Source organism: Mus musculus, chromosome 12, assembly GCF_000001635.26.
Source record: "Mus musculus strain C57BL/6J chromosome 12, GRCm38.p6 C57BL/6J".
NCBI classification, from domain to species: Eukaryota; Metazoa; Chordata; class Mammalia; order Rodentia; family Muridae; genus Mus; species Mus musculus.
In genome coordinates, this window is record NC_000078.6 from 69800940 (window position 1) to 69825477 (window position 24538).

Below are 24538 nucleotides of genomic sequence, written 5' to 3' on the forward strand. Positions count from 1 at the left end.
GTCACTAAGCGGCACTTTATAGCTTCTTAGTCTCTGTTGATGTCATCAGCCCAGAATGCATCCCTCTTTCTGCTGGTCCTTTCTTCATAGCCGAGCCTTGTAATGAATTCATAACTGCTCAGGCACCGTTCTCTCTTAGGTATCTGCACTTTCTAAAGATGAGGACTTAATGTAACATGTGGAACTCTGTGAGGATATGCGGTCATGCGACTCTCAGGTTCTTAAAATTGCACCTCACCCACCTACGTGAAGAGCCTGGTGCAGGCATGAGAAAGGGGTGTTCACACGCTATTAGAGAAAGGGGTGTTTGTTTGATATTAGGGAAAGCTGCTGGTAACAGCCCTGGCACCTACACATGCCAGGGGCTGTCAGGGTTTAAACCTTATGACAAACTAGAACTCTATTTGAATACATACTACACAAGTCTGTCCATATGATACACATGGGCCGAATCTGTAACTTGGGTCCTTGTGAGTAATGCCACAATTACACATTAACTCTGTGATAATCTGATTCTTTTGTGTGTACGCCCAGAAGCAATAGAGCGGGACTGTCCAGTGGTTCTGACGTCAGCATTGGAGGAAGCTCCATGATTTTTGTGTAGTATGTAAGGGTTTTATCTTAAACCCTCTAGGCACTCATCAGCACTGGTTTTGCTAGCCATATCCACTGAAGAAGACAGAATCTCAATGTATACATTTTAAGGCTTATTTTACTTTATGTGTATTAATATTTCGCCTGTATGTACATATAACCAGCATGCTTAGTGAATCCCCTGGAACTGGGGTTACAGAGTTGGTTGTGAGCCCCAATGTGGGTCCTGGGACTCAAACCCAGGTTCTTTGTAAGAGCAGCAAATGTTCTTAACTGCTAGGCCATCTCTCCAGCCTTCAGTGGTTTTGATTTGCCTTCCTCTGATAGGACTTTTGTTCTTGTATTTTTTTTTTTTTTTTTTCTGGTAAGAACTGTCCAGATATCTGTCCCCTTTTTGATTGGATGAACTTTCTGGGCATTATCCACTAGAGATGTGGCTAGCAAAGGTTTCGCCTGCTGTGCATGATTTCTTCATTGCTTCCTTGGCTACACAGAAGCCTTTCATTTCACTCCACTTACCAATTCTATTGTTTCTCCAGCAGCCGGAATCCTTTTCATAACGTCCCTCCCCATGCCTGGATACTGAAGTGTGCTCTCTACATTTTCCTCCGCAGTTTCAAAGATTCTGGCCTTTGGTCCATTTTGAACTGACTCTTCGACAGGGCAGAGGTAAAATCTAGTTTTACTCTGTATGTGAATGTCCAGATATCTCAGTGCCATTGGCTGAGAAGGCTGCAGTTTCTCCAACTGATGCTTTCAGTGTCTGAGTGACAGATGGGGTGGCTGAAGCTGGGTGTGGTCTCAGGTCCTTCATCTGAAGGCATGGCTTCTGTTGAGACCTGAAGGCATCAGTTTATATTTCTTTTTTTTTTTTTTTTAAAGATTTATTTATTATATGTAAGTACACTGTAGCTGTCTTCAGACACTCCAGAAGAGGGAGTCAGATCTCATTACGGATGGTTGTGAGCCACCATGTGGTTGCTGAAATTTGAACTCCAGACCTTTGGAAGAGCAGTCGGGTACTCTTACCCACTGAGCCATCTCACCAGCCCCCAGTTTATATTTCTTGCTATGTAAACCAACTATCACGCCAGTATCCTTGAAATTAATGTGATTTGGTGTTTGTTTTTATTAGATCTTTGAATTTCAAGTTTCATGTATTTTGATCATGTTCACTTTGCCCAATATTTTTCATTACATTGCTTTTGTGTGGTGTGTGCCCATGTCTCTGTCTCTCTGTCTCTGTGTGTGTGTGCATACCTCGGTGTTTAACCTTCAGGACTTATGCTCTTTGATTTAGAATCTAATGTTCTGGGACACGTTCCTTGAAATGCATCGTTGTTTTGTTTATTGAGATAGACTCTCACCATGTATAGTCTGGGCTGGCCTCAAAAGACTCATGATCTGCCTCACCCTCCTGAGGGATGGATTATAGGTGTGCATTAGCATACCTGGTGAAATATGTAGTTGATTTATTACTTTTTTTTTCTTTTTGGCTTTTCAAGACAGGGTTTCTCTGTGTAGCCCTGGCTGTCCTGGAGCTCACTCTGTAGACCAGGCTGGCCTCGAACTCAGAAATCTACCTGCCTCTGCTTCCCAAGTGTTGGGATTAAAGGCGTGCACCACCACTGTCTGGCCTAAAAGTTCTTGAAGTGTCTGCTCACAAGACACGGCCGTGCCACCTTCTTCCTGTGATTGTCCAATGGTTCTGCTGTCCCACCAGCTTGTTTCCTCAAGAGCTCCCCCCCCCCCCCCCCCCCGCGCCTTCTCTGTCACTCTCACTGATTGCTCATTTTTCACAGCATGGGACAGAAGACTGACTGACCGCAAGCTCTGGGCACAGCACAGCTTCCATTTACTGTAATGTTTTCTAGCCATGCAGCTTGTGAGCAGGAGGCCTTGGCCAGGCCCTTTCTTAGGTCTTTTCACTTTCCCGAGTTAGAGGCTTGTCTGTTGTGTGTGGCACTCCTCCTGAGGAGCCCATTTAACACATCCCATGTAAACAGCCAATGTGCATTCTATTTGACTATTGGGGGTGTGTGTGCAGGCACACACTCATTGGGGTCAGGTGACAACACTGTGGAGTCAATTCTTTCTCCCTCCACCTTCACATGGGTGGCTTCTGGGGACCAAAGTCAGGTTTGCATGGCAAGAACCTCTATCCAGTGAGCATCTTGCTGCCCAACCCCAATATGTGCACTTTAAAGAACAAATACTTTATAGTTCATTTGCGTAACATTTTATTACTTGTATATTGCATAGTGAAAAGAGCAGAGTCGGAGGACTCTTGGTCTGGCTCAAAGAACTAACCAGTATGTAACGTGTAAGTTGTTTAACTTGGTTAAACTCTTACCTCCTCATTTGGAAGGTGGAGATGATAACATGGACTTTATAAAACTGTAAAGATGAGATAGGTACATTGTTTTCCTCAAGTATCCGGTCAGACTACGTCTATCGTTTGCTACTCTTAGCCCCTGTGTTCATTACCTCAATGCTAACTGTTCTTAATAAATGCATTAAGACAGCTGGTACCAATAAAACACATCAATTCTGAATACTAAGAATTGTAAAATAAAAACAAACTAAAAGACAACCCTATCCTTTTTTAATTTTAGTATACTGGTTTTTTAAAAAATATAAAACAACATCATTTATCTATACTATCCCATCAGAAATTCCAATTTCACTTAAAGTTTTTTTTTTCCTTAAGCCTACTCACAATGAATATCTATGTATGTGAAAACCCCAAGATTACACGTGTAATTACTTTCTCCCTTGGCATAACATAAGTAAAATACATAATATGGGCAGTTAAATACTTTTTTCCCAAACATTAGGGGTCATGATATATATAAAGATTAATTTCTTATGCATTATCCCTAATGTAAAAAACAAAATCACAGGTATATTATACTGCTTGTCAAAACTCCGGTAGTCACACCTGGACACTACACGTCCCTGCTGAGGCTTTGTGTCCACCATCAGTATTTCTGCACGAGCCCTTACAACCATCTGGAGTTGGAAACCAATTCCCGTTAAGGCAACCCTGTATGAAACTGTCGTAAAATATTCTGTTAAGGGAAGCTGTATGTGCTAGACCTCCAACACGCCGCCAGGAACCCCCAAAGCACTACTCTGAGAAGGTAAACAACATTTTCACACATTATAAAAAATTTCAGCTGCTCTGCAACCTTCCTTTGCTAAAAGTTAGAAACATTACACCACTCCAGCAAGAGATTAATAAATAAGGATTAAATATTCTATCTTACAAAAACATACAGAACGGCCAATGTCAAAGTGAAAGGCTTGTTCGATAACGTCTTATCAAATTATGTTCACTAAGAAGGAGTAAGACATGGTATAAAATGATATAATGCTCAGTAAACTCCCTCTCCAGAGAATCATGAGTTATTTAAAAACACCATGGCACCTTGTTACAAACATTGTTTTTTAAAAAGGACTGTGTTTCTTGGAACTAGAGGACTATTTGTCTCATAGCTTTTATTAAGCAAACTTGATATAACCACCACACAGTGGCAAGAGATTGACTAGCTGTTTCCAGCTACAGAAAATACTGAATTCTATCCTAATGTACAGTTCATTTGATATAAAACCCACAATAATTAAAGCAAGTTACACTGCAGTCGGCACTGAATTCCCTTAACACACTCTTGTTTTCAATGGAACATGTTCATTCATCCTCTTGTCACTTGGAATTCGCCTCTGCTGCTTAGTAACTGTTTTCATGTCCAGCCAGGATGTAGAGATTGCTGTGTGCTGCAGGGTTTTCTGTTGGCCGGCTTTCCAAAACCACCACCCTAAAAGAAACCAAGGAAAAGCTTAAGTATTCACATGGCGTCCCCCATAGCCAGGAGAACCAGCTTGTTCCACAGCCAAAGTCATTAGCGTGCTCCACAACTTCTAGCACAGCTGAACAAAGTTGTGTTGTTTTGTTTGTTTGTTTGTTTGTTTTCGAGACAGGGTTTCTCTGTGTAGCCCTGGCTGTCCTGGAACTCACTCTGTAGATCAGGCTGGCCTCGAACTCAGAAATCTACCTGCCTCTGCCTCCTGAGTGCTGGGATTAAAGGCGTGCACCACCACGCCCAGCTTTTTTTTTTTTTTTTTTTTTTTTGGTGAACAAAGTTGTTTTATATAAAGTATTGTCACGGTTGGGGATAGTTCTCACCTTATTCCCACTGAACACAAATATGCTTACTCAGTTATGCCAACAACAGCTGTGGCAAATGTCTCAGGCATCTATACCAAGAGAAGGAGGGCTAGAGAATCAACAGAACCCTAGGAGGACCTGTGAACTGCACACAAGTTCTTTGAAAACAAATGGTTTAAGACAAAGAATAGCGTGCTGCCTGCCCCACCTCTCCCTTTTCCCAGGAGCGAAGACAGGGAGAGCATCAGCGGACTGAAGGGGGGGGGGGGGCGACCAAGAGCTACTCCACAGCATTTGAATTATGAGGAGAGGTTTAATAGAATAAGATATAATCCACACAAAGAAGGAAGCCTAGAGGGCAAATGGAAGAGACAGTTCACACACACTGAATATTTTTTGTGTGAATTTTACGCAATAAAAACATACCTTATACATTGTGGAAATGTAGAAGGAAAAAATAAAATTACCTGTCTGCCCAGAGTTAACCACTATTAATAAATATATAAGCAGGCAAGGGGATTTCTGAGGAGCCCAACTACCTAAGTTTTATTCTTGGGACCCACGTGGTAGAGAGAACCAGTTCTTATAAGTTGTTCTCTGATCTCCACATGTGTATACACACAGACACACTAAAAGTTACAAAAACTTCTGTGCATATATAAAGAACCAAGGGGATGCCTAAACAAGAAGATGAGCCCAAGGAGTCGCAGTTCAAAAATGAAATTTTAGAGCAAACTGTGACAGAATAACGAGACGTTACAAAGGACAGTCAGGCAAGGAGAAGAGTCCGGGCAAAGAGGAGAGAAAAGCATCAGCCACGAGGTGTTATGTTCTACCACCAGAATCCTCAGAGTTACAGAGCCACAGCTCAATGGCCAGCCCCTCCAGCAGCAGAGTTGACCCTCCAGTTCCTGCTGACTCCTGGTTTGTGGTCACAGTACTTACTGTCGTGCCCGTGGCTGCCATTCTCCTTCACTGAGGTAACCACCATTTTCCAGAAACTCCTTTCTCCTTATAGCCTCCCTTCAAAGAGTCATTCACTCTATTCTCCCACTCCTTCATCACGCGGCTAACGCTTAGGCAATGTCAGATGGGACCCGCTAACATCTTACAGTAAGAATGCTTTCCAGACAAGGTGAGCTTTTTATGACACAAAACTAACACCTGATGGTTTCTGTAATACTTATTAGAAAGAAACACACCAGGAAGACAGAGTGGGAACTAAGGGATGCGAAGTCTTGTTCGGGTCAAATGGGGGTGAGCACTGCTATCTACACATGTTGCCTTGGCCGAATGTAACTGTCTCTCAAAGCACACCTCTCACCCTGAAAAGACTGGGAACTCAACAAACTAAATCTCACTCACTCTCTCAATACAATCGTCTCTCTAAGTTGATGAGCCCTCTAAGAATTCTGATTGTAACCCGACACGGGCTGACAGTTTAGTCAAGAGTTTGATCATTGCTACTTTCACATAATTATATTAATACAACCAACCTGTCTGATCCCAGCAGGCGGAAAACCCTGGTCTCATCTGAAATTTCCTGGGTAACCTGTGGATGAAAATAACCATCAGTAAACTATGGCCCCAGTACTGCTTACACAGTAACTTAACAATCACTTAAATCTAGCAATGAAAGGGAATAATTTTTCAAAGCTATAATTCCCCAAATCAAATATATTTCAATTAAGTTTGTTTTTTGACTCTCAGTAGAAATGGGCCAGTATTTACAGAGCATCTAGTCTGGGTCAGCTGCTTTCTGTAATTTCTGTAAGGACTCTGTGTGCATGCATTTGAATTCTTTTCTTGTTGGGACCCTCCCCCTCCCGCAGGCCAGAGAAGTTAAAAGTTACAAGAAGGTCATGTAAGCCTTCCGTGCCAGTGAGGTGCTTTGGGGCACCCTGTTGCTCTTGCCCAGTGCCCGGGGTCATCCAGTGTTAGATGACATTTTCTGCTTTCTGCAGTCTTCAGAGCTGCACCACCACACACAAGCACTTCCCAAAGAGTGGGGACTGTGGTGCAGCCTCTATCCAAATGGACAGCCACTGTGTGCCAGACTCCACCTCCCTCTTCTGTAACGGAGTCGCTGCTAGGGTGCGGTCAGCATCACTCACGGGTGCTCCCTCTTGACCGACCCCTGCTGCACAGACAGCTGCCTACGGACATGATGTGCTTTTGATGTTCCCCTCTTGCTATTTTTACGTGTCTTATTACATCGCTTGTTTTCTAGAACCTTTTCCTAGATAAAGTATCTCCACTTGGGTTGTTATCTTGGTCTGGCTCTTGGGGAACTCAAATTAACCATTGCTATGATTAGTGTAAAAAGTCTGTTAACCGGAACTTGTAGTCTGGAAAGACATAATGAATGTTAATCTGCAAACAATTTAGGCGCTGTATACTCCAGGGGGCTAATTTTTATGGTATGAAGTTGAAATACTCTAATTACTGTGGAATGTTAGTTTATGGCAGAGGTTAAACTTCAACTAGGTGTACGTCAAAGGATGAGAATATCACAGAAAGGCAGACGTGCAGAGAGTAGTTAAAGTGAGATGCGTTACAAGCAGGCAGCTACATGGCTGGGCATGTTGGTTAGCAGAAAGCCCCTTCCTTGCATGCCTGAGACCCTGGGTTTGAGTTTTCCAAAGATAGAAATGACACAGCGCAGAGCGTGAGAACAGCTAGCACGCTCAGTGTGCTGGCTGTGCTCATGGACTCTAGGGAAAGCCTGTCTTGAACACAAAACAACAACAGAATAATTAGCACTGTGGCAGTGAGCAGGACTACAGATCTCACTAAATACAGGGACCTGGTGACATTTAGTGACCCAGGTCAGTAAATAAACCAACTCACCAATGACTGCTGGTTTATAACATCTTTTTCTTAGAAGTATAAATATTTATTAAAATATAAATAAGGGTATAGATAAACTAAATTCAAAAGCAAGAAGGTCCCACTTTCAGGCAGTCCCGTGGATTTATGAGCCTTTGGTGTAGAAGAATCTGACATCGGGAAATGCTTCCCTGAGGGCTGTCCCTCAGGGAGGGAGCCAAACTCTCCTCTGCATAAAAGCACCCTGATCATCTTGGCTTAAAGTGATGCTTGAAGACCTTCCAACCTAGGCTCTGCCATTTCATTAGGCACGTGCCTACTTCACTGAATCATTTTGAGCCTTAAATATGCTAATATTTGCAAACTGCCTGGAACATAATAGGTCTTATATATTATTTATAACAATAGTAGCTATGAAAAATAGTCACTAAATTTTGAAAAATGAAGCGAAAGGAATGAGGTTGTGCAAACATTTAGGAGTTCCTCATGGCTACTGGGGATTCAAAACCAAAGTACCAAAGTGAACATATAGGAAGAGAGAACACTGATGCGCATCCTGCCAAGCTACGGCATCCAAGGCACTAAGCAAAGCCATGTGACTCAGAGAGGACAGGAGAACAATGAACATTTCGCCATTAAAATCTAGCGTAGGAGTCAGGGAGGTAAATGGTGCAAACTTACCTCATCTGATTTGAAGCTTTTACCCTGCATCCCGTGTTTCCAGAAAGCCAACACGCTGTCTTGAAGGCACACTGAGAAAGATGAGGGGACATGTAATGGAAGCACAACAGAGTTCCCCAGACTGTCTTGGTTTTTGCCTTTTTTTTTTTTTAAAGAAAAGATTTACTTTTATTCCTTTTAATTGTGTGTGTGTGTGTGTGTGTGTGTGTGATGTGCGTGTGTGCAGGTGTCTGCGGAGACCAGAGCCAAGGGATCCCCTGGAACTGGAGGTACAGGCCAGAAAGGGTCGCTGGGAAACTCCAGCTGCAGGCCTTGCTCTGCAGCCCTGAGCCATCTTTCTGGCACCTCCCTAACTTTTTAACAAATGATAATGTAAGGCTTTTCAAGTGCTTGGGGCAAAATTCCACTGTCTAGACCATTACTGCTCAACATTTTTGTGACTAAGGAGTGTCTAAACTCAAGTAATTGACTGAGACAGTTACAAAGCTTCAAAGATGCATGTTGCAGGCATTTCTCCAACACGGGCTGACTTGATAAACTGAGTATTGGCTGTTGACTTCTCTTTCATATGCTGTAGCTTCTGTTTTAAGTGATTAAAACAGTAAAAACATGCAGTGGGGTTTTGGATTTAAAAGAAGTTATTCAAGTAGCTACAAGCAGGTAACTTTTATGTTCATATTTTCACATTACAAAATTAATTTAAAAAAATAAACCCACTTCATAATCCAAAACTTAATCACGTTGAATATTGTGACCTCAGGCAGTTGCTAAGTAAGTATCTTATTATTTACTGACTATTCTTGCAACTAGAATTAAAAACCACAACCATAAACAAACATAACGGTGGAAAAGAGTCAAGATTACTCTTCCCTTGTGCTAGGGAGCAAATGGAGGGGGCTTTGTACTCGCCCGACAAGCACGCAATCCATGCTGCTCATTGGGATAATAAGACCATGGTTAGCGCATGAGTGTCTGGGACACAACACAACTCAGCCTAATAGAGACAGAAGCATTTGACGATGACAGATCGCATGCTTCCCTAGATGTGACAAAGCTTAAAATGTGTCACCATTTTAAGCTTTACTGAAATGGGGTGGCGGCCATCTAGGAGGAGACTTCTGTCCAACAGTAAAAATTCTCCAGACAGTGGGGCACACGTGACATCAGTACATCTCAGCTAAGAGGCTGAGGATCTACGCCACACTCCTTAAGGATATTATGTCTTAGAGCCTGACATGCCGTATGCAGTGTTTAACAGGGACGGAAGACACAAGCTTCCGAAGTCCCTTCTTTCTGACTCTTCAGATAGCTTAGGGTTTCTGCCCCAGCGAGTTAGGTACTTTTCTATCATCTGTTACACAAGGACACAACATATTTACCCACTGTGCACAAGAAAATTCTAGTTTAATATGAGAAGCTCAGGTTAGAATAAAAAACAAAACCAGAACCCCCCCAAACAAACAAACAAATAAATACATTAATTAATTTTTAAAAATCCAGAATGTTTTTTAACTAGTCAGAAACATTTTAAAAAGCTATATACAGGTAATTATATAATATACATATATATTTCTTTTAAGTACAATAAATATTTGGCTCTATCATATTTTTTCCTCACAATTTCTATTCTCCTGGGGAAAAATGCTGACATATCAGCAAAAAAGATGGAAGTAGAAATTCCATTGTTGTTTGAGATTGGTCCTACTAGTAGTCTGGCTTGGGGCTTGCTCTATAGACCAGGCTGGCCTGAAACCTTGAACTCACAGGGAACCAATTACCTCTGCTAACCAAGTGCTGGGGTTTAAAAGCTTGTACCACCACACCTAATCCTATATAATGCTTTAAAAAAATATTGAGCATGTTTAAAAACCAATACCCAGGGACAGGACCATGATTAGTGTGAATTACATGTATAAAACTAATAAAATAAAAAAAATGAAATTAGTTGAAAACTTAGAAAGCACGGGCCACATGCACGACCTAGCTGGTGCAGTGACGCGTCCCAGGGAGAGCATCATCAAAGCCACCAGTTATCCACGGCCGGCCGCAGGAGAGGACTTACCCACAGACTCAATGCGGAAGTCAAAACTGAGCTCAGATGCCAGCTTCTTACTGGACTTCAGCTTTCCTTGTAGATTTACAATTTTTACAAATTCTTAAAGGAAATTAAAAAAAAAAGTCAAGACTAGAAATGAAAATTTCTTAAAATAAATATAATGGGTTTTATAGGGGTATCAAATAAAATTCTTTTTTTTTAAAGATTTTATTTATTATTTTATGTAAATACACTGTAGCTGCCTTCAGACACTCCAGAAGAGGGAGTCAGATCTCGTTACGGATGGTTGTGAGCCACCATGTAGTTGCTGGGATTTGAACTCTGGACCTGCGGAAGAGCAGTCGGGTGCTCTTACCCACTGAGCCATCTCACCAGCCCCTCAAATAATATTCTTAATAAAGTTTAAAGATTTATCTTGGTTTGGGTATGCCCAGTAACAAATCATCACTAATATGTTTTAAAGGACACACTTACAGTGCCTTTTTTTCCCCAATAAGTGGGACTTTGCTATTTTTAAAATTACAGAGCATATACTGAATATCTTCATGTTTTAAAAAGTGGCTACTTTGATGTTTGAATATTTAGCCACAAGTTCTGATTTCTCCCTCACAAATCTCACTGTATTTATCAAGTAACACTTGCAGCAATTCCTGACTGGCCATAGGAGCCCAGTGAGTCGGGGCCCATGGGCCTGTGCACCCCAGGGCAGTGAGGTCTGGGGTGGGGACAAGCACACACAGCCTCCTTCCCTCTGCTCCCCCTGTTTTCTCATTCCCTCACATTAGCTCAAGGAGACTTAAAAAAAAATCCCAACAACTTCAATTTTCAGTGTGCATTCCCACAGTCTGAGATTCCAAGCCTGTCTCCACTGCTGTCTACCAAAGCCAACTTATAAATCACAGAGCTGGGAACATATTTTTTCAAAAGTATGTCTTTAAAAACAGAAAACGGTTTCTTCAGGAAGCAGGGAGTCTTGTTACCCAATGTGTTCTTAAGACTGTTACAATATAAGACAAGGAGATGAAAGCAGAGGCTGAGGCCTTCCTTTGATGATTCACAGACCTGCAGAGCTTAGCAGGAAGGCCTTAGCTCTCTGGGAGTCTTGTCATGCTTATGTTACACTAATAAGACACTTTGTATCTATTAGGATTAAAAAAGGATGTAGTTTCCTTATAGATAACTTTATAACACTTCTACCTGACAGGTGTTTAGAGTCAAGTCCCTTACCAAGGGACGGCAAGGGGTGAGGCCCTGCAGCCTTTGGGTTACTCAGTTGTGTTATTAGATGATCTTATACATACAGGTGGTTTGGCCACTAAAAGCAAGCTGTACAGCCATGTTCCAAATATAATCCCAAGTCTGGGTACAGTCCATCCTATAACACTTACTGCACAAAGAGAAGATGGGTTTTGAGAACTGGAGTGCCTCCTCTGCAAAAATCAAAGTAACACGTCTGCTAAGCTGTTGTTTTCTGCCTTCCCTGCTCACACTGCAATCTGCTCCCATTAGTAACATGTCTCCTGCATAACAGATCAGGAGCCTGAGTGCTTCAAGCCTGAGAAGCCTCCAGAAGTTCATGTTAAGTGACTCTGTGACCTTCTACTCTCATAATTACAGAGAGAGGGGAAAGTTTATACAGAGATTCCCTAAGAGGGGGACAGTGCTAATGTCTCCACATGAGTCAAATGTAAAACAAAGGACAGCACCTAGGGACAGCAGCTCAGCCTCTTGCTGCAGTGAATTTTAGCTGCTTAATCAATACAACCAGGTCACTTAAAGAGAAAGGGCCTGAATAACAGTTTAATTTCACTAAAAGGGGTTGCTTTATCAAGTAGTACATTCAAAATAAACTTCAAAATAATACTTACTGTCTAAACACACCAAAACAGTATCTCTCTCCAACTGTGTCACATGAATGGAATCCAGCTGTTGGCTGCCTAAGTGGGGAAAGGTTACCGTTAACAACAGACTCAGTGAAGCAGGCTTAGAAACCAACAAAGTCTGAATCTTCCTGAGATTTACTTGAAATATGGTGAAAGCTGCATCGTGTCATGCTATCGCAGAAAGCAAAACAAAACAACAACAAAGAAGAAGTATGTACCTCAGTTTAGAAGAACAAACATCAGCTCAGCTCGGAAATGGATACCTGAGCTAAAATCAATACTGCCCTAATTACTACTTTTGCTTTAGAAAGGTGGGCTATCGTGATGATGTGATAAGGGCAGGTATGTGGAAGGAAAGGACGATACACGCACACAGTGCTTAGATTTTGTTCTGCACTCACAAGAGATGGAATCTGTCAAGTCCAAAGGAAACTTCACTTTCCCAAACCCCAAAGGCAGTCCAAATATCCAGAAATGAGCTTAACCTGTATACACATAGGAGGATTTCTGGCAGTTAGATAGAAGCCAGCATTTCTCAGGAACTTGTGAAACTAGTTCTCACCTGCCAAAAGGAGCCATTTCCTTTCCCTCTGGCAAAGGGGACATATGGCTACCTGTGGGGACATATGGCTACCTGTGGTGCGTGTGAGCATATTAAACCAGTGCTGACCTCCAGGCTCCTTCAGTACCCAAGTTCCTGTTACACATTTCAGAGCCCATGCTGGCATCCCAGCTCTGCTCCCCTCCCACCTCCCCAACACGCCCTCCAGCTCCTGGGCTTCCCTCCCTGCAGCTAGCTATTCATTCTCTTTATAACCCTGCTATTCTTGATGTGATTCTCACTAGGCGGTCAGTCTCTATTTTCTATCCTCTGCTAATCTCCTATCTCTTGCAGATAGCCCTGGCCCTGTCTAGTCTGCTGCCACATTCAGCCTATTTCTTTCTCTCTCTGCTCTGGACTCTCCCAGATTTCCTCTCTCACATCTGCAATAAAAAGTTTCCCCTTAACCATACCATGGGGGTAGTCATGTCACCCATTTCTACAGCAGGCACATGGTCCCTTACAGACACATCACTGAGCAGCACAGTAGGCAGCCTTGTCAAGACAACCAATGAAGCATCTTTCAGGCAACACACCAGATGTAATTTTTCTCAGCTAATCTATGTTCATTCACTCACTCAACAAATACCAAGAAGTGACCATGCTGAGGGCTGCCCTGGGAGTCAGGGATCATGAGGAATGAGTCAGAATCTGCAGAGGAAGGACTCCTACAACAGAGCTCCTTTCAAGGCCACAGCTTTGCCAGCTAAAGGCTCTTGGCTCAACAACAGACACAGCTGGGGTTGGATCAACGATCACTTGTGCAAACAAAGCCTAATGAGGACCAAAGCTGGACTGAAAGGGGCCTCGTCCGTGTGCTCAGGCGAGCGCATGATAACCTCAGAGGCCTGGCTTGCTCAGGAAGTACTTACTGGACTGTTTGTATTTCAGCTGGGACAACGTTAAAGGTGGATATAATGTGGCACTTGAGGCACTGGACCACATCAAAATCTCAAAAACCAACTCAAATTCTGAGATTCAAAAGAGGACTCAATCCACCTCTAGCATGGAGAAGTGTAAGCTCCCACACACCAGCCTGAAGGAGGAGGGTGGGAATCACTGTGGGTAACTATGCAACAATCGCCATGCTGGACTACGGTGTAAATATCACTTGGGTTTGTGTTGTTCTTATTTTCAATTCTTTTGGAGACAGGCTTTGACTATGAAGCGCTGCCTGCTCTTGCCTCCAGAATGTTCAAGTTAAAGGCATGCACCACCATCAGGCCTGGCCTAATCACAGTTTTAATAAACAGATCCATAGCCACTTATTGTGGTCCTTGCCTAACCAAGAATCATTTGTATTTCGGCTGCTTACTCTGGTGACAGGAACTTTACCCCTTCTGTTAGCTTCATAGGAGGCACACACCCAACTGCAGATGCCATTAAGACCACAGAGAAGGGCGAGGAACAGGTGCAAGGGGCTTTCTTCTTTTCCCTTACTGGGAATTACAGCTTGGTCCACAAAGCAGGTATTCAAAGTTCAGGGCTTACAAGCTGGTTAAATTCTCAGTAAATTTGTGAGTTACACAATATCAGGCTTGTTGTCTAAAACTGACTATGGTGGCAGCGGGTCACCCATAAACAAACAAACAAACAAACAAACAAAAGGCCCTTGGGCAAACAGAGATCATATACTATATGTAGATAATTTCTTATTATTTAGAAATGTAGGTAATTTTTTACTTAGAAAATTATGATAACATTATTTTTATTTTTTAAATAATTTATTTGTATTTTATATTCCTTGGTGTTTTGCCTGCATGTGTGCCTGTATGAGGGTGTGCGAGCCCCTGCAACAGGTGCTACCGACACTTACGGGCTGCCATGTGGGTGCTGGGCATTGAACCTATGTCCTCTGGAAGAGCAGTCAGTGCTCTTAACCAATGAGCCATGTCTCCAGCCCCTATGCTTACAGTTTTATTAGAAGCCCACAATGGTTGACCTTAAGTCTCTGCCTCTGATACAGGTAAAAGCAGGAACATAACCAAGTGAAAAACACTCACCTGCACCAATTTCTGTAAACCAGGAAGATGCAGAATTCAAGTTGATTGTCTCAAACTGAACTACTTGGCTGGAGTCCGAGCCTTTGCTGATAGCCACACAAACCATGGGGTACTCCTGCTCTGGGATCACCAGCATTTCAAAAACATTCAGTGGACTTGGTAAAGGAAAATCGAAATGCTGCAACAGACAAACAGGAAGAATAAGCAATCCCTCGTTCACAGCAGGTTGTATGAGGTCAGCTAGAAGGTTGCTCCTCACCCTGCCTTGTCTATAAAAGCTCGTTTCTCTGTGATGAGGAGCAAGACTGTTGTTCCGAGAAACTTAAGAGGACTGGCCACATGGCTATGATGATTCCAGAGGCTTATTAAGTAACGGGAAGTTACAGAGAAGATATTACTAAGAACATAAAATATAACACACGCACTTCCTACTAACTCTCAGGGGCTGTTCCTCATAGTAGTAATTCCAGCTTTAGCCAACTGGAGTTATGCACAGTGCTTTCTCAAGGAAAAACTGTAAGAGAGTCACATGTACCTTTATCAGCATGAATTTCTGCATCGGCTCATACCACTGAAGCAGAACGATGCCAGACTGCAAAGCTCCACAGAGGTACTTATGTCCCGTGTAAGGGTTTCTAACTGAAAAGAAAGAAAAACAATCCTAGCCACACACACATCGCTGGATTTCTTTTGGTGAGAATGTATCATTAGGTTAGGTAACAGGTGAACTCTATTCTCCTAAAAGCCAGGTGGCTTTTCTTTTTATACAGGGTCTCACTGTGTAGCTCTGGCTGGTCTGGAACTCCCCTGGAACACACAGAGAGGCCCCTGACTCTGTTTCCTGAGTGCTGGGATTATAGATGTGCACTATTTCACTCAACTTGTGACTTATTTTTTAATGAAGACAGTTGCTGGCATGTGGAAACCCCAGCAACATGTGATGTGAATCAGTACATTTATGAATCCATCTTGCTGGACCATCCTTTGACTCAAATCTACAAAAATTCATATTGGTCTGTCTTTCTCCCAGTGACTGCCATCAACCACATCACCCAGCGGCTGCGTGAGCGGGTACTTGCTCTAAGTGAGCGGGTACTTGCTCTAAGTGCTGCAGAATTGCATCAAGGCTTCAGACTGCAGGCTTCCAGACCTTTCAGAGCCATAGATGACAGCACATGATTCTCATTAATTCTCCCTAGGAAGCTGAAATCGGGGTGTATCGTCACACACCGTGTAGCATGTCAGTTAGCAAAGGCTTGAATAAATCATGGTAGTTCTGCAGATGACACTACTTGGTGACAAATCACTTGGTTTGTGTACGTACAAGGTTAAATCACCCACTGATACATACATCATGAAGTGACACGTGACTGTAGCCAGAGCACATTGTAGATGAGTACTTTGTTCTACAGAGTCTCTTTTCATGAGGATAAATATGAAAGCTCACTGACCAGGCAAACCAACAACTCCCAGTTGTTAGAAGTTCAAGGTTTAAGAGATTGGGCCTAGATCTGATTCTTGGTTCTGTCGCTTCCTGTGACATAGTGTCAAGCACTATTTAAGGGGTAGGAGCAACAGTTCTGTAGTAAGGAATGCACCACTGCTTCAAGCCCATCCTCTAATACTCCTCTCAGAAACACCCGCTAAACGCCTGGAATCTTCGGAATGCCATGCTTGAACCTCCCATCCTGCCTTACATCTAACTGTAACTTAGGTGGGGCCATCGACACCAGATAATTTTAGTATGAGAAGCCGGTCCTGCCAGAAAGACCAACAGTGTGGGGGCTTTCGCTCCTTTAGCATCAGTCAGTCACTGGATGGGTTGGAAATGAGATTGCCTATGTGGGTAATCTCACACCTTCATGACGCAGCCCCAGTAAAGTGTGAACACTTGAACCAACACCTGACTGGCAGTGTTTTGTGAGCCGCCACCCAGCCACACCACGAGGGACAATAGGATGCCATACTGCAGCAGCACCCCGCCTGGCGGTCCTGCGCTCTGCCTCCTGCTCCTCTTCACTCAGCTGTGCTCTATCCTGTAATCACTACTGTGGGCATCACACTTGCATCATACTTGTCAGTGACTTCTGGAGTCCTTCCAGCAGTTGCTGAATTTGGGGTAGTCTGGGGTTTGTGTGGACGACGCTACCCACAGCCGGCTAAGCTCCCACACTGAATTTTCCTTTTATTGACACTATGAGATTCTTCAAGTAATTTGAAAGATATTGACAGTTCTAACCATCAAGTTTGAGAGGGCATTCACTCACCTATGCAGCATTTGTGGCAGCCTTTTGTATCGGGAATCTTAGTTGTTAAGGCAAATTTTCTGAAATATAAAACATTATGAATGGACCCTATTGTGGTTGCATATGGTGACATATGAACCACTACACCAGAATCAATCAGGAAAGGGCTTAAAAATAAATCACCCTGGACTCTGACCTTATAGAATAAAGAATTTGTTATAAAACTTCCATATGATTTTCATGTATGAATGTGAATTATTTGTAGTCTGGATGACATGTAAATTAAGAAAAGGAAGCTGTTTCACTAGACAAGGAACACTGGCAGCTTAAAAAGAACACACACATACTCTCACCCCCAGTAGGATCTAAATGGTATGCTGTACCTTGGCAGAATGCGGTCAGGAAACCTGTGAGTTTGGATGTGGGCGGCTAACCCTGGTTTTTTGGCTTGTTCAAACAAAGCAATAAGGTTGTGAGAGTAGAGCTGAAAGGTTTTTCCTGTGGAAAAGAAAGAAGTTACTTTTACTATAATAAATTTCATTAGAAAAAGACAATTTTCAAGTAAAAGAAAATGCAACTAGCTGGGCACGGTGGTGCACGCCTGTAGACCCAGGAATCAGGAGGTGGAGGCGGAGGCAGAGGCAGGTGGATCTCTGTGAGTTCAAGGCCAGCCCAACTCTACATGGTGAGTTCCAGGACAGCCAGGGCTATATAGTAAAGTCCTGTTTCAAAAACAAACACACAAACAAACAAACACAAAACAAAACAACAACAAAACCTGCCAAAAAGAAAAAAAAAGTGCAATTACCTTCTAAGGTGGCGAGTCCAGTAAGGTTCAAGGACCAAGCAAAACAGAAAAACATGCAAAACACAACAAACAGACTTGGTTAGTGTTATTTTGAAAGTAATGGATAAACTTATTTTTAAGCAAGTGGATAATTCTGTTTAGACATGTTTGACGAATCAGTCGGGAGAATAAATGTCGTCTGCTTGATCCTAGTGGAGGAGGAGAAACTGTTAAGCACTGCACACGCGTGTTACAAGCAGTTACAGGAGTACAGACAAACAGAAAGGTCTACAATGCTGCGCTTAGCTCTCTGGGACAGGTTTATCTATCAGCGACCCACAGACTTATCTTCCCCTAAAACTGTGAATAAAATTTAAATGCATAGACTGTAATAAAAGACAAAGTGAAACAAGCCAGTGCTATGAGCCCTAGTATAGTGATGGACGACCCACACGTCACACTGTAGCTACGCTCGGCAGGCGATACGCATAAACACCACCCGATCCTGACAACACAGCCCCTTACCAGCAGAAACACACCACACAGGTATTTATCCTCACAACAATTTCTGTGTTTTCTCAGAAAAGAAACATCTGGCCAACACAGCCCTTTTTCCCCTCTTTCTATCCACACAGAATTGCTCTGATACTTAGGCTCTGTTTTAGGAGTAATTAATTATAACTGCATTACAGAAATGACTTCATAAAAAACTATTCCCTGCCATCCCATGTTATCTCATGAGAATATAAGGTGTACTATGTATGGTTTTAAAGCTATGTCTAATGATAAAAGTGGCAAGAGTTAGAGATATTGTGCTACTGACAGAATGCAGAATTGCTGCTCAGCTGTAGCGGGAGGGGCTGGGGAATAGGGAGGCTCAGGCTTGAGAGGCCATGGAAGCTTTCAGTGATCATAGGAGCCATGGCACTCATGGAGGTAAGGTAGAAGACAAGGAGTGGATCCTTCACCAAACTGGACCGCCTGGTCAAGGACATGAAGGTCAAGTTCCAGGGCTGGGAGGCATGTGCCTGGTCTCCTTGCCACCAGTAAATCTGTGATCCCTGATTTTTCCTAGAGCATCCCTAAAGGATACAAGGATGCGGTTCTAGAGATCCTGCCAGAGCAGAAGTGACTTGGGCAGTGCATTGGGCCAGCTTCAACGCTTTTGTCACTACTGGGCACTAAATGGTCACACTGGTCTTGGTGTTACTTGCTCCAGGCAGGAGGCCACTGCCGTCTGAGGGGACAACATCTTGGTTTTCACACTCTCCCTGTCCAGAGAGCACTTGGGGGAAGACAGGCAAGCCCCACAGCATCTCGTGCACTGTGAGAGGCTCCTGAGGCTCTGTGCTGCTGCACCCCATCCCTGCTGCAGTGCCTGAGAAGCTGATGTTGTTCCGGGGTATTGGTGACTGCTGCACTCCACCCTGGGCAACTTCACCTCTGATGTCTTCTCCAAGATCTATAGCTACTTGGCCCCAGAGCTGGAAAGAGACTGTGCTCACCATGTTTCTCTTTCAGGATTTCCCTGACCATCTGTGAAAACACATACACACTCCGGTTCAGAGGACCCAGGCTCCTGCCCTGGCTCTATGTGGGTTTTTATGTAAGAAAAATAAAGTGAATTAAGTCTGGCAAAAACATTTAGAAGTCACTCAAGTAGAATTGGGTTTATTGCTTTTCACAAGAGTAATATATGAATAAAATAAAAATAAAATAAAAAATGACAGGCTAATCATAATTAAAACCAAAGAGATTAAGTACTCTTAAGAGCAGCAGTTCTCAACGGGTGGGTCACAACCCCTTTAGGGGATAGAATGACCCTTTCACAGGGGCCACCTAAAACCATTGGGAAACACAGGTATTTACATTATAACTAAGCAAAATCATAGTTATTATGTAGCAACAAAAATAATTTATGGTTCAAGGTCACAATACGAGGAACAGTATGTGGTAGTTAGAATAGGTATGGCCCCCACCGATTCACTTGTGTGAATGCTTGGCCCATAGGGAGTGGCACTATTAGGAGGTATGGTCTTGTTGGGGGACGTGTGTCACTGTGGAGGTGGGCTCAGAGGTCTCATATAGAAGCTTAAGCTACACCTAGTGTGGAAGTGAGCATCCTTCTGGCATCCAGTCTCCTTGTAGCTGCCTTCTGATCAAGACACAGACCTCATGGCTCCTCTAGCACCGTGTCTGCCTGGATGCTGCCATGCTTCCCTCCATGATGATAATGGACTGAACCTCTGAAACTGTAATCTAGCCCCAATTAAATGTTAGCCTTTATAAGAGTTACTTTGGACATGGTGTCTCTTCACAGAAATAAAGCCTAACTAAGATACTATATAAAAAGGGTCACAGCATTGGGAAGGTTGAGAACCATTACTTTATAGGATCTCTGTTTCTTTTCTTTCTTTTTTTTTTTTCTGAGGCAGGGTTTCTCTGTGTAGCCCTAGCTGTCCTGGAATTCACTTTGTAGACCAGGCTAGCCTCAGAAATCTGCCTGCTTCTGCCTCCCAAGTGCTGGGATTAAAGGCGTGTGCCACCACACCCGGCTAGGATCTCTGTTTCTTATAAGACATTTATACACAAGATTGTATTTTTCATAGACATTGTTATAGCTCAAATGCAGATTCCTGAAGAAATAATAATTAGACATCTTGTACTACAAATCAAATCAATCAGTTAGCCTCCAGGTAGCTTTGTAAGACTAATGGGTAAGAAAATATTGTTTGGTGGGTGTGGTGGTTTGACTAAAAATGGGTCCCATAGACTCATGTATGTGAAAGCTTAGTCATTAGGGAGCGACAGTATTTGAAAGGATTAGAAGGATTAGTCAGTTTGGCCTTATTACCCATGCCAGCTCTAGTCTCCTAGATGTAGCCCTCAGCTACTGATCTGGTACCTTCCTGCATGCTGCCTTGCTCCCTGCTGTGATGATAATCAACTAAACCTCTGAAACTGTAAGGAAGACCCCAGTTGATTGTTTTCTTTTTATAAGAGTTATTTTGGTGATGGTGTCTCTTCACAGCAACAGAACAGCAACTAAGACACTGGATAAGAACTACAAGACAAAAGTCTAAAGGTATGGTAACATATCTGATACTTTCATTACCACCAGCTACCAAAAAACCTGACAATGCTAAAATCAGAACAGGTTGTTCTGGAATGAATCACCTTGTTTAGATAAGCTTTGCGTGCTTGTGTGTGTGTATGTGTGTGTGAGTGCTGGCGTGTATGACCCATGTGTTGAGTAGGCTAGAGATCAATACTGAATGCTGTTCTTTAGTCAATGTCTCTCTTGTTTATGAGATAGGTTCTCTTCCTGGTCTGGAACTCACCTCCCAGGCTAGGTTTGCTGGTTAGTGAGCCCAAGGAGCCTCCTGCGTCTGCCTCCCTACTACTGGAATTATAAGTGTGCATCACACCTGGCTCTTTGCATGGATGCTGGGGACAGAACACAGGCCCTCATGCTTGCTGTAAAGCACTCTACAGACTGAGCTATCTATCACCTCAGACCCCTGGGTGAGAAGGTCCAGTCTAAGGTACTTTATATTGATCCAGAACGACACTTGTATAAGACTTTATAATTTAGCACTGCAATGTTATTTTACTTAATCCTCACAACAACCTCATGAGACTTTTGTTGTTGTTTTTTGTTTTTAATGTCACTGTTCTGTTTTGATAATTAAGAAAATTGAGGCTAAGAATGGGTTATTTGCTAGAGTTCATGGAGAAAGGAGGTAGCTTGACCCTCTGCTTCCTCCAGCTGCACTGCTAACACTCAAAGGAAGGCAAACAAAGTGCAGCCAGCAATGTTAGAAGTTGTGGAAGGAAATGGGCTCAGCAGATCATCATCTTCCCCTCCCTCTGTGTCCAGATGCAGGAAGGGGGCTGGGAAATGTAGCCCTCACAGAAGACCCAATCCTTTTTCAAACAACAAACGGCATAGTCATACAGTCTACACTAAAATTACATTTCTTTGCTTGCCTATGGTTTTCACCATCATGCATACCTGATAATGACATCAGTGTATTATTGATGACGTAGAGCCACGTACATTTCCGTGGAAATAACTGAAAGGAAGAAGAAGCAGATTACTGTAACAGTAAGGCATGCACTCCCCTCTTACCCTGGCCCCCAGACCCCGACAGTGAAGGTGTCACTGGGGACGGGACTCAGAGCCAGAGCACGGGCTTCCTCCCATGCACAGGGCCCTGGGCTTGATCCCCAGCACCACGCAAAACAAAACAAGTGGTATAAAATCCTTTCTTTGTGAAAACAAAATCAACACCGACATGAAGACAGTACCATCTTACCCCTTTAAATATTTAAACCATAAAAATTAAGACTAGAGATCATACAAACAGATTTCAAACTATGATACTTTTGTCCAATTTGCTCAAACTAATTCTTTAAGTTAAAATTCTTGGGACTGGAGAAATGGCTCAGTGGTTAAGAGCACTGACTGCTCTTCCAGAGGTCCTGAGTTCAAATCCCAGCAACTACATGGTGGCTCACAGCCATCTGTAATGAGATCTGATGCCCTCTTCTGGTGTGTCTGAAGACAACCACAATGTATTCATATATGATAAATAAATAAATCTTTGATCTTAAAAAAAAATTCTTATTACCTGTTCCATAGTTGCTTCATGTAGCTCATTGAGATTCAATGTGTAAATACCATCTTCAGTTCCAAAAATAATATACTGATCTATAATAGCAAGTTACCAGACTTTATTATCATTTTTGAAATTGTTTACTCAGATAAGGGCTATATGTAGTGATATTTAGCATGAGTTGGCTACACATTCACAATAATTTTCTAACATTTATGCCCCCATGTTTCTCTCCCATGTTTTAAAATGTAAATCTATGCTGTGTAAGACTTCACTGTCATGCTACCTCTCAACTGAATTTTAAACTGTTGTTAGAGTGGTGCATTTCTGCAAGTCAAAATACCAAATACTCAAAAATGCAAATATAATCCATGACATAGCACAAGTAACGAACATATTTCTTGTTCAGATGTTGGTTTCTAAATATTACTGCTAGAAAGAAGCAGAGTTTCTGCGAGAGGAGTCCTCTGAGGAAAGTAAGTATGAAACAGAAAGGGAAGTGAGGGACTGTCCCCATGCTGAAGGACACAGCCACCGACATTCCCTACAAATCCTGGGAAGATCAAAGTGTCAGAATGAGTCACAGTGACAGATACATCTTCCGAACACGAACACATGAATCAATCCAACAGGACTGATGTGGAATTTTAAACTGAATGTTAGATTGGAGAAACTAAAATGGTGGAGGCGGTGAAACAGAAATATCAATAAGTTTCCTGATTTTTTTTTTGTTGTTGTTTGTGATATTGTCCCAGTCTACCACAGACTAGGCTAGAATTACATCTTCCCTATGCGTGCCCAGTTGTGCCCCCAAGCCAAGCTACGAGCACAAAATCCCTTTAACTCCTAAATATTTTAGTTTCTTTTGTTGCTAACAAGTTTTATACAGCACAGAGCACTGAGACTGAGACAACACCGTCCCCCGCCTGTGGACTTCAATGTCCTTAAAAACAATGGCTGTGACAGCTTGTTAGCTTCCTCACAGGACAGTTCCTAGACACTGTTCAACTTTAATGGTCTTCAACAGAAGCCTACCTAAGTAATTAGCTTGTCATGGGTTCCTATACCATAATTTTAAAGTTAACAACTTCAATTCACTAATTATAAAGATCTTCCCTACAATAAATATTTTACAGGAGGTATATACACATATATATAATTCAGAAATCATACCTTTTGTATCAGGGTGTATCCAGGATGTTGCACAATTAATTTTCAAAGGGCAGCCATCAAATACTTTTGAAAAACATGCTCCCATCTTTATAAAGAAAGAAAGATGGCTTATTTCATTATGTAATTTTCATATTTCTAGAAAATCATGCAATGCCAAATTCTTTGAAGAAAATTTGTGGTTTTACCTCAATACAAAATACAACTTTTTAACACAGTTAAATTTTTTCTCCCAAAAGTCATGGTCTTCCCTTTCTCTCCATTTTAGAGTCAACGTGTCAAGTTTACCAAACATCTACATACTTAACGAGCTGCATGAACTTTAGGTTATTACTTCAGGACTAACTTTACTAAAGTGGAATCATATTTGATTCCTTCAGCATCACTGCAGTGGTAAGAACTGCAGTGTAATTCTACAATGCAGGCAACAGACAAAAGACCGAGCTTATATCCTAGGTATGAACTGACTCAGAGCCTGACTCATGAAGCATCCTGTTGACATGATTAGGAGAACATCTCACAGACACATCGCGCCATAAGATGACAGAGTAAGTGCGAACCCAAGCTTCCTTTTGTTTTCTATTGTGCACAGCTCGATGAGAGAACGGCTTCAGGCAGAAAGACATTTATTTGCCACATAAGGAAGAAGGCCCAGCATTACCGTCAAATTAAAATGAAGCTGGTGTTTGGATGCTAATCTGAGAACCCACAGCCAGAATTTATAAATTCTCAAGTTTGTTTTTCTTTTTGTTCTTGCTTTTTCTTCTCTCTCTGCCCCTCCTCACTCCTGCCTCTCTCCGCCCCTGACCTTATGCTCTGCCTCCTCCTCCTTTGATATCTGACTACTCAGATGTCATCTGGAACTCACTGTGTGGGCCAGGCTGACTTTGAATCTATCATC

General features: G+C 42.5%; 1 protein-coding gene, 1 long non-coding RNA gene and 1 pseudogene across 3 annotated transcripts in view; 2 read left to right on the top strand and 1 right to left on the bottom strand.

The window, feature by feature from the left end:
* 4930512B01Rik (RIKEN cDNA 4930512B01 gene) overlaps nt 1-24538 on the top strand; it is a 51537-nt gene that overhangs the window by 10596 nt on the left and 16403 nt on the right. Inside the window, exons 2-4 of the long non-coding RNA NR_033573.1 lie at nt 1134-1263; nt 20880-20933; nt 23906-24185. This is a non-coding gene — a long non-coding RNA (RIKEN cDNA 4930512B01 gene). The remainder of the gene's footprint in view (nt 1-1133; nt 1264-20879; nt 20934-23905; nt 24186-24538) is intronic.
* The window catches only part of Map4k5 (mitogen-activated protein kinase kinase kinase kinase 5), an 89407-nt gene continuing 67686 nt past the window's right edge, over nt 2818-24538 (bottom strand). Inside the window, exons 20-32 of one of the 2 annotated variants that reach the window (NM_201519.2) lie at nt 23641-23725; nt 22483-22562; nt 21864-21924; nt 17870-17872; nt 17445-17559; nt 17083-17141; nt 15351-15454; nt 14816-14993; nt 12197-12265; nt 10335-10427; nt 8273-8343; nt 6259-6314; nt 2818-4412 (exon numbers count right to left, since the gene is read on the bottom strand). In NM_201519.2, the coding sequence (NP_958927.2) occupies nt 4325-4412; nt 6259-6314; nt 8273-8343; nt 10335-10427; nt 12197-12265; nt 14816-14993; nt 15351-15454; nt 17083-17141; nt 17445-17559; nt 17870-17872; nt 21864-21924; nt 22483-22562; nt 23641-23725 (1062 nt within the window). In that variant the 3' untranslated portion in view covers nt 2818-4324. The remainder of the gene's footprint in view (nt 4413-6258; nt 6315-8272; nt 8344-10334; nt 10428-12196; nt 12266-14815; nt 14994-15350; nt 15455-17082; nt 17142-17444; nt 17560-17869; nt 17873-21863; nt 21925-22482; nt 22563-23640; nt 23726-24538) is intronic. The other variant, XM_006516054.4, reaches the window with a different exon arrangement.
* Nucleotides 18708-19438, top strand: Gm18030 (predicted gene, 18030; annotated as a pseudogene).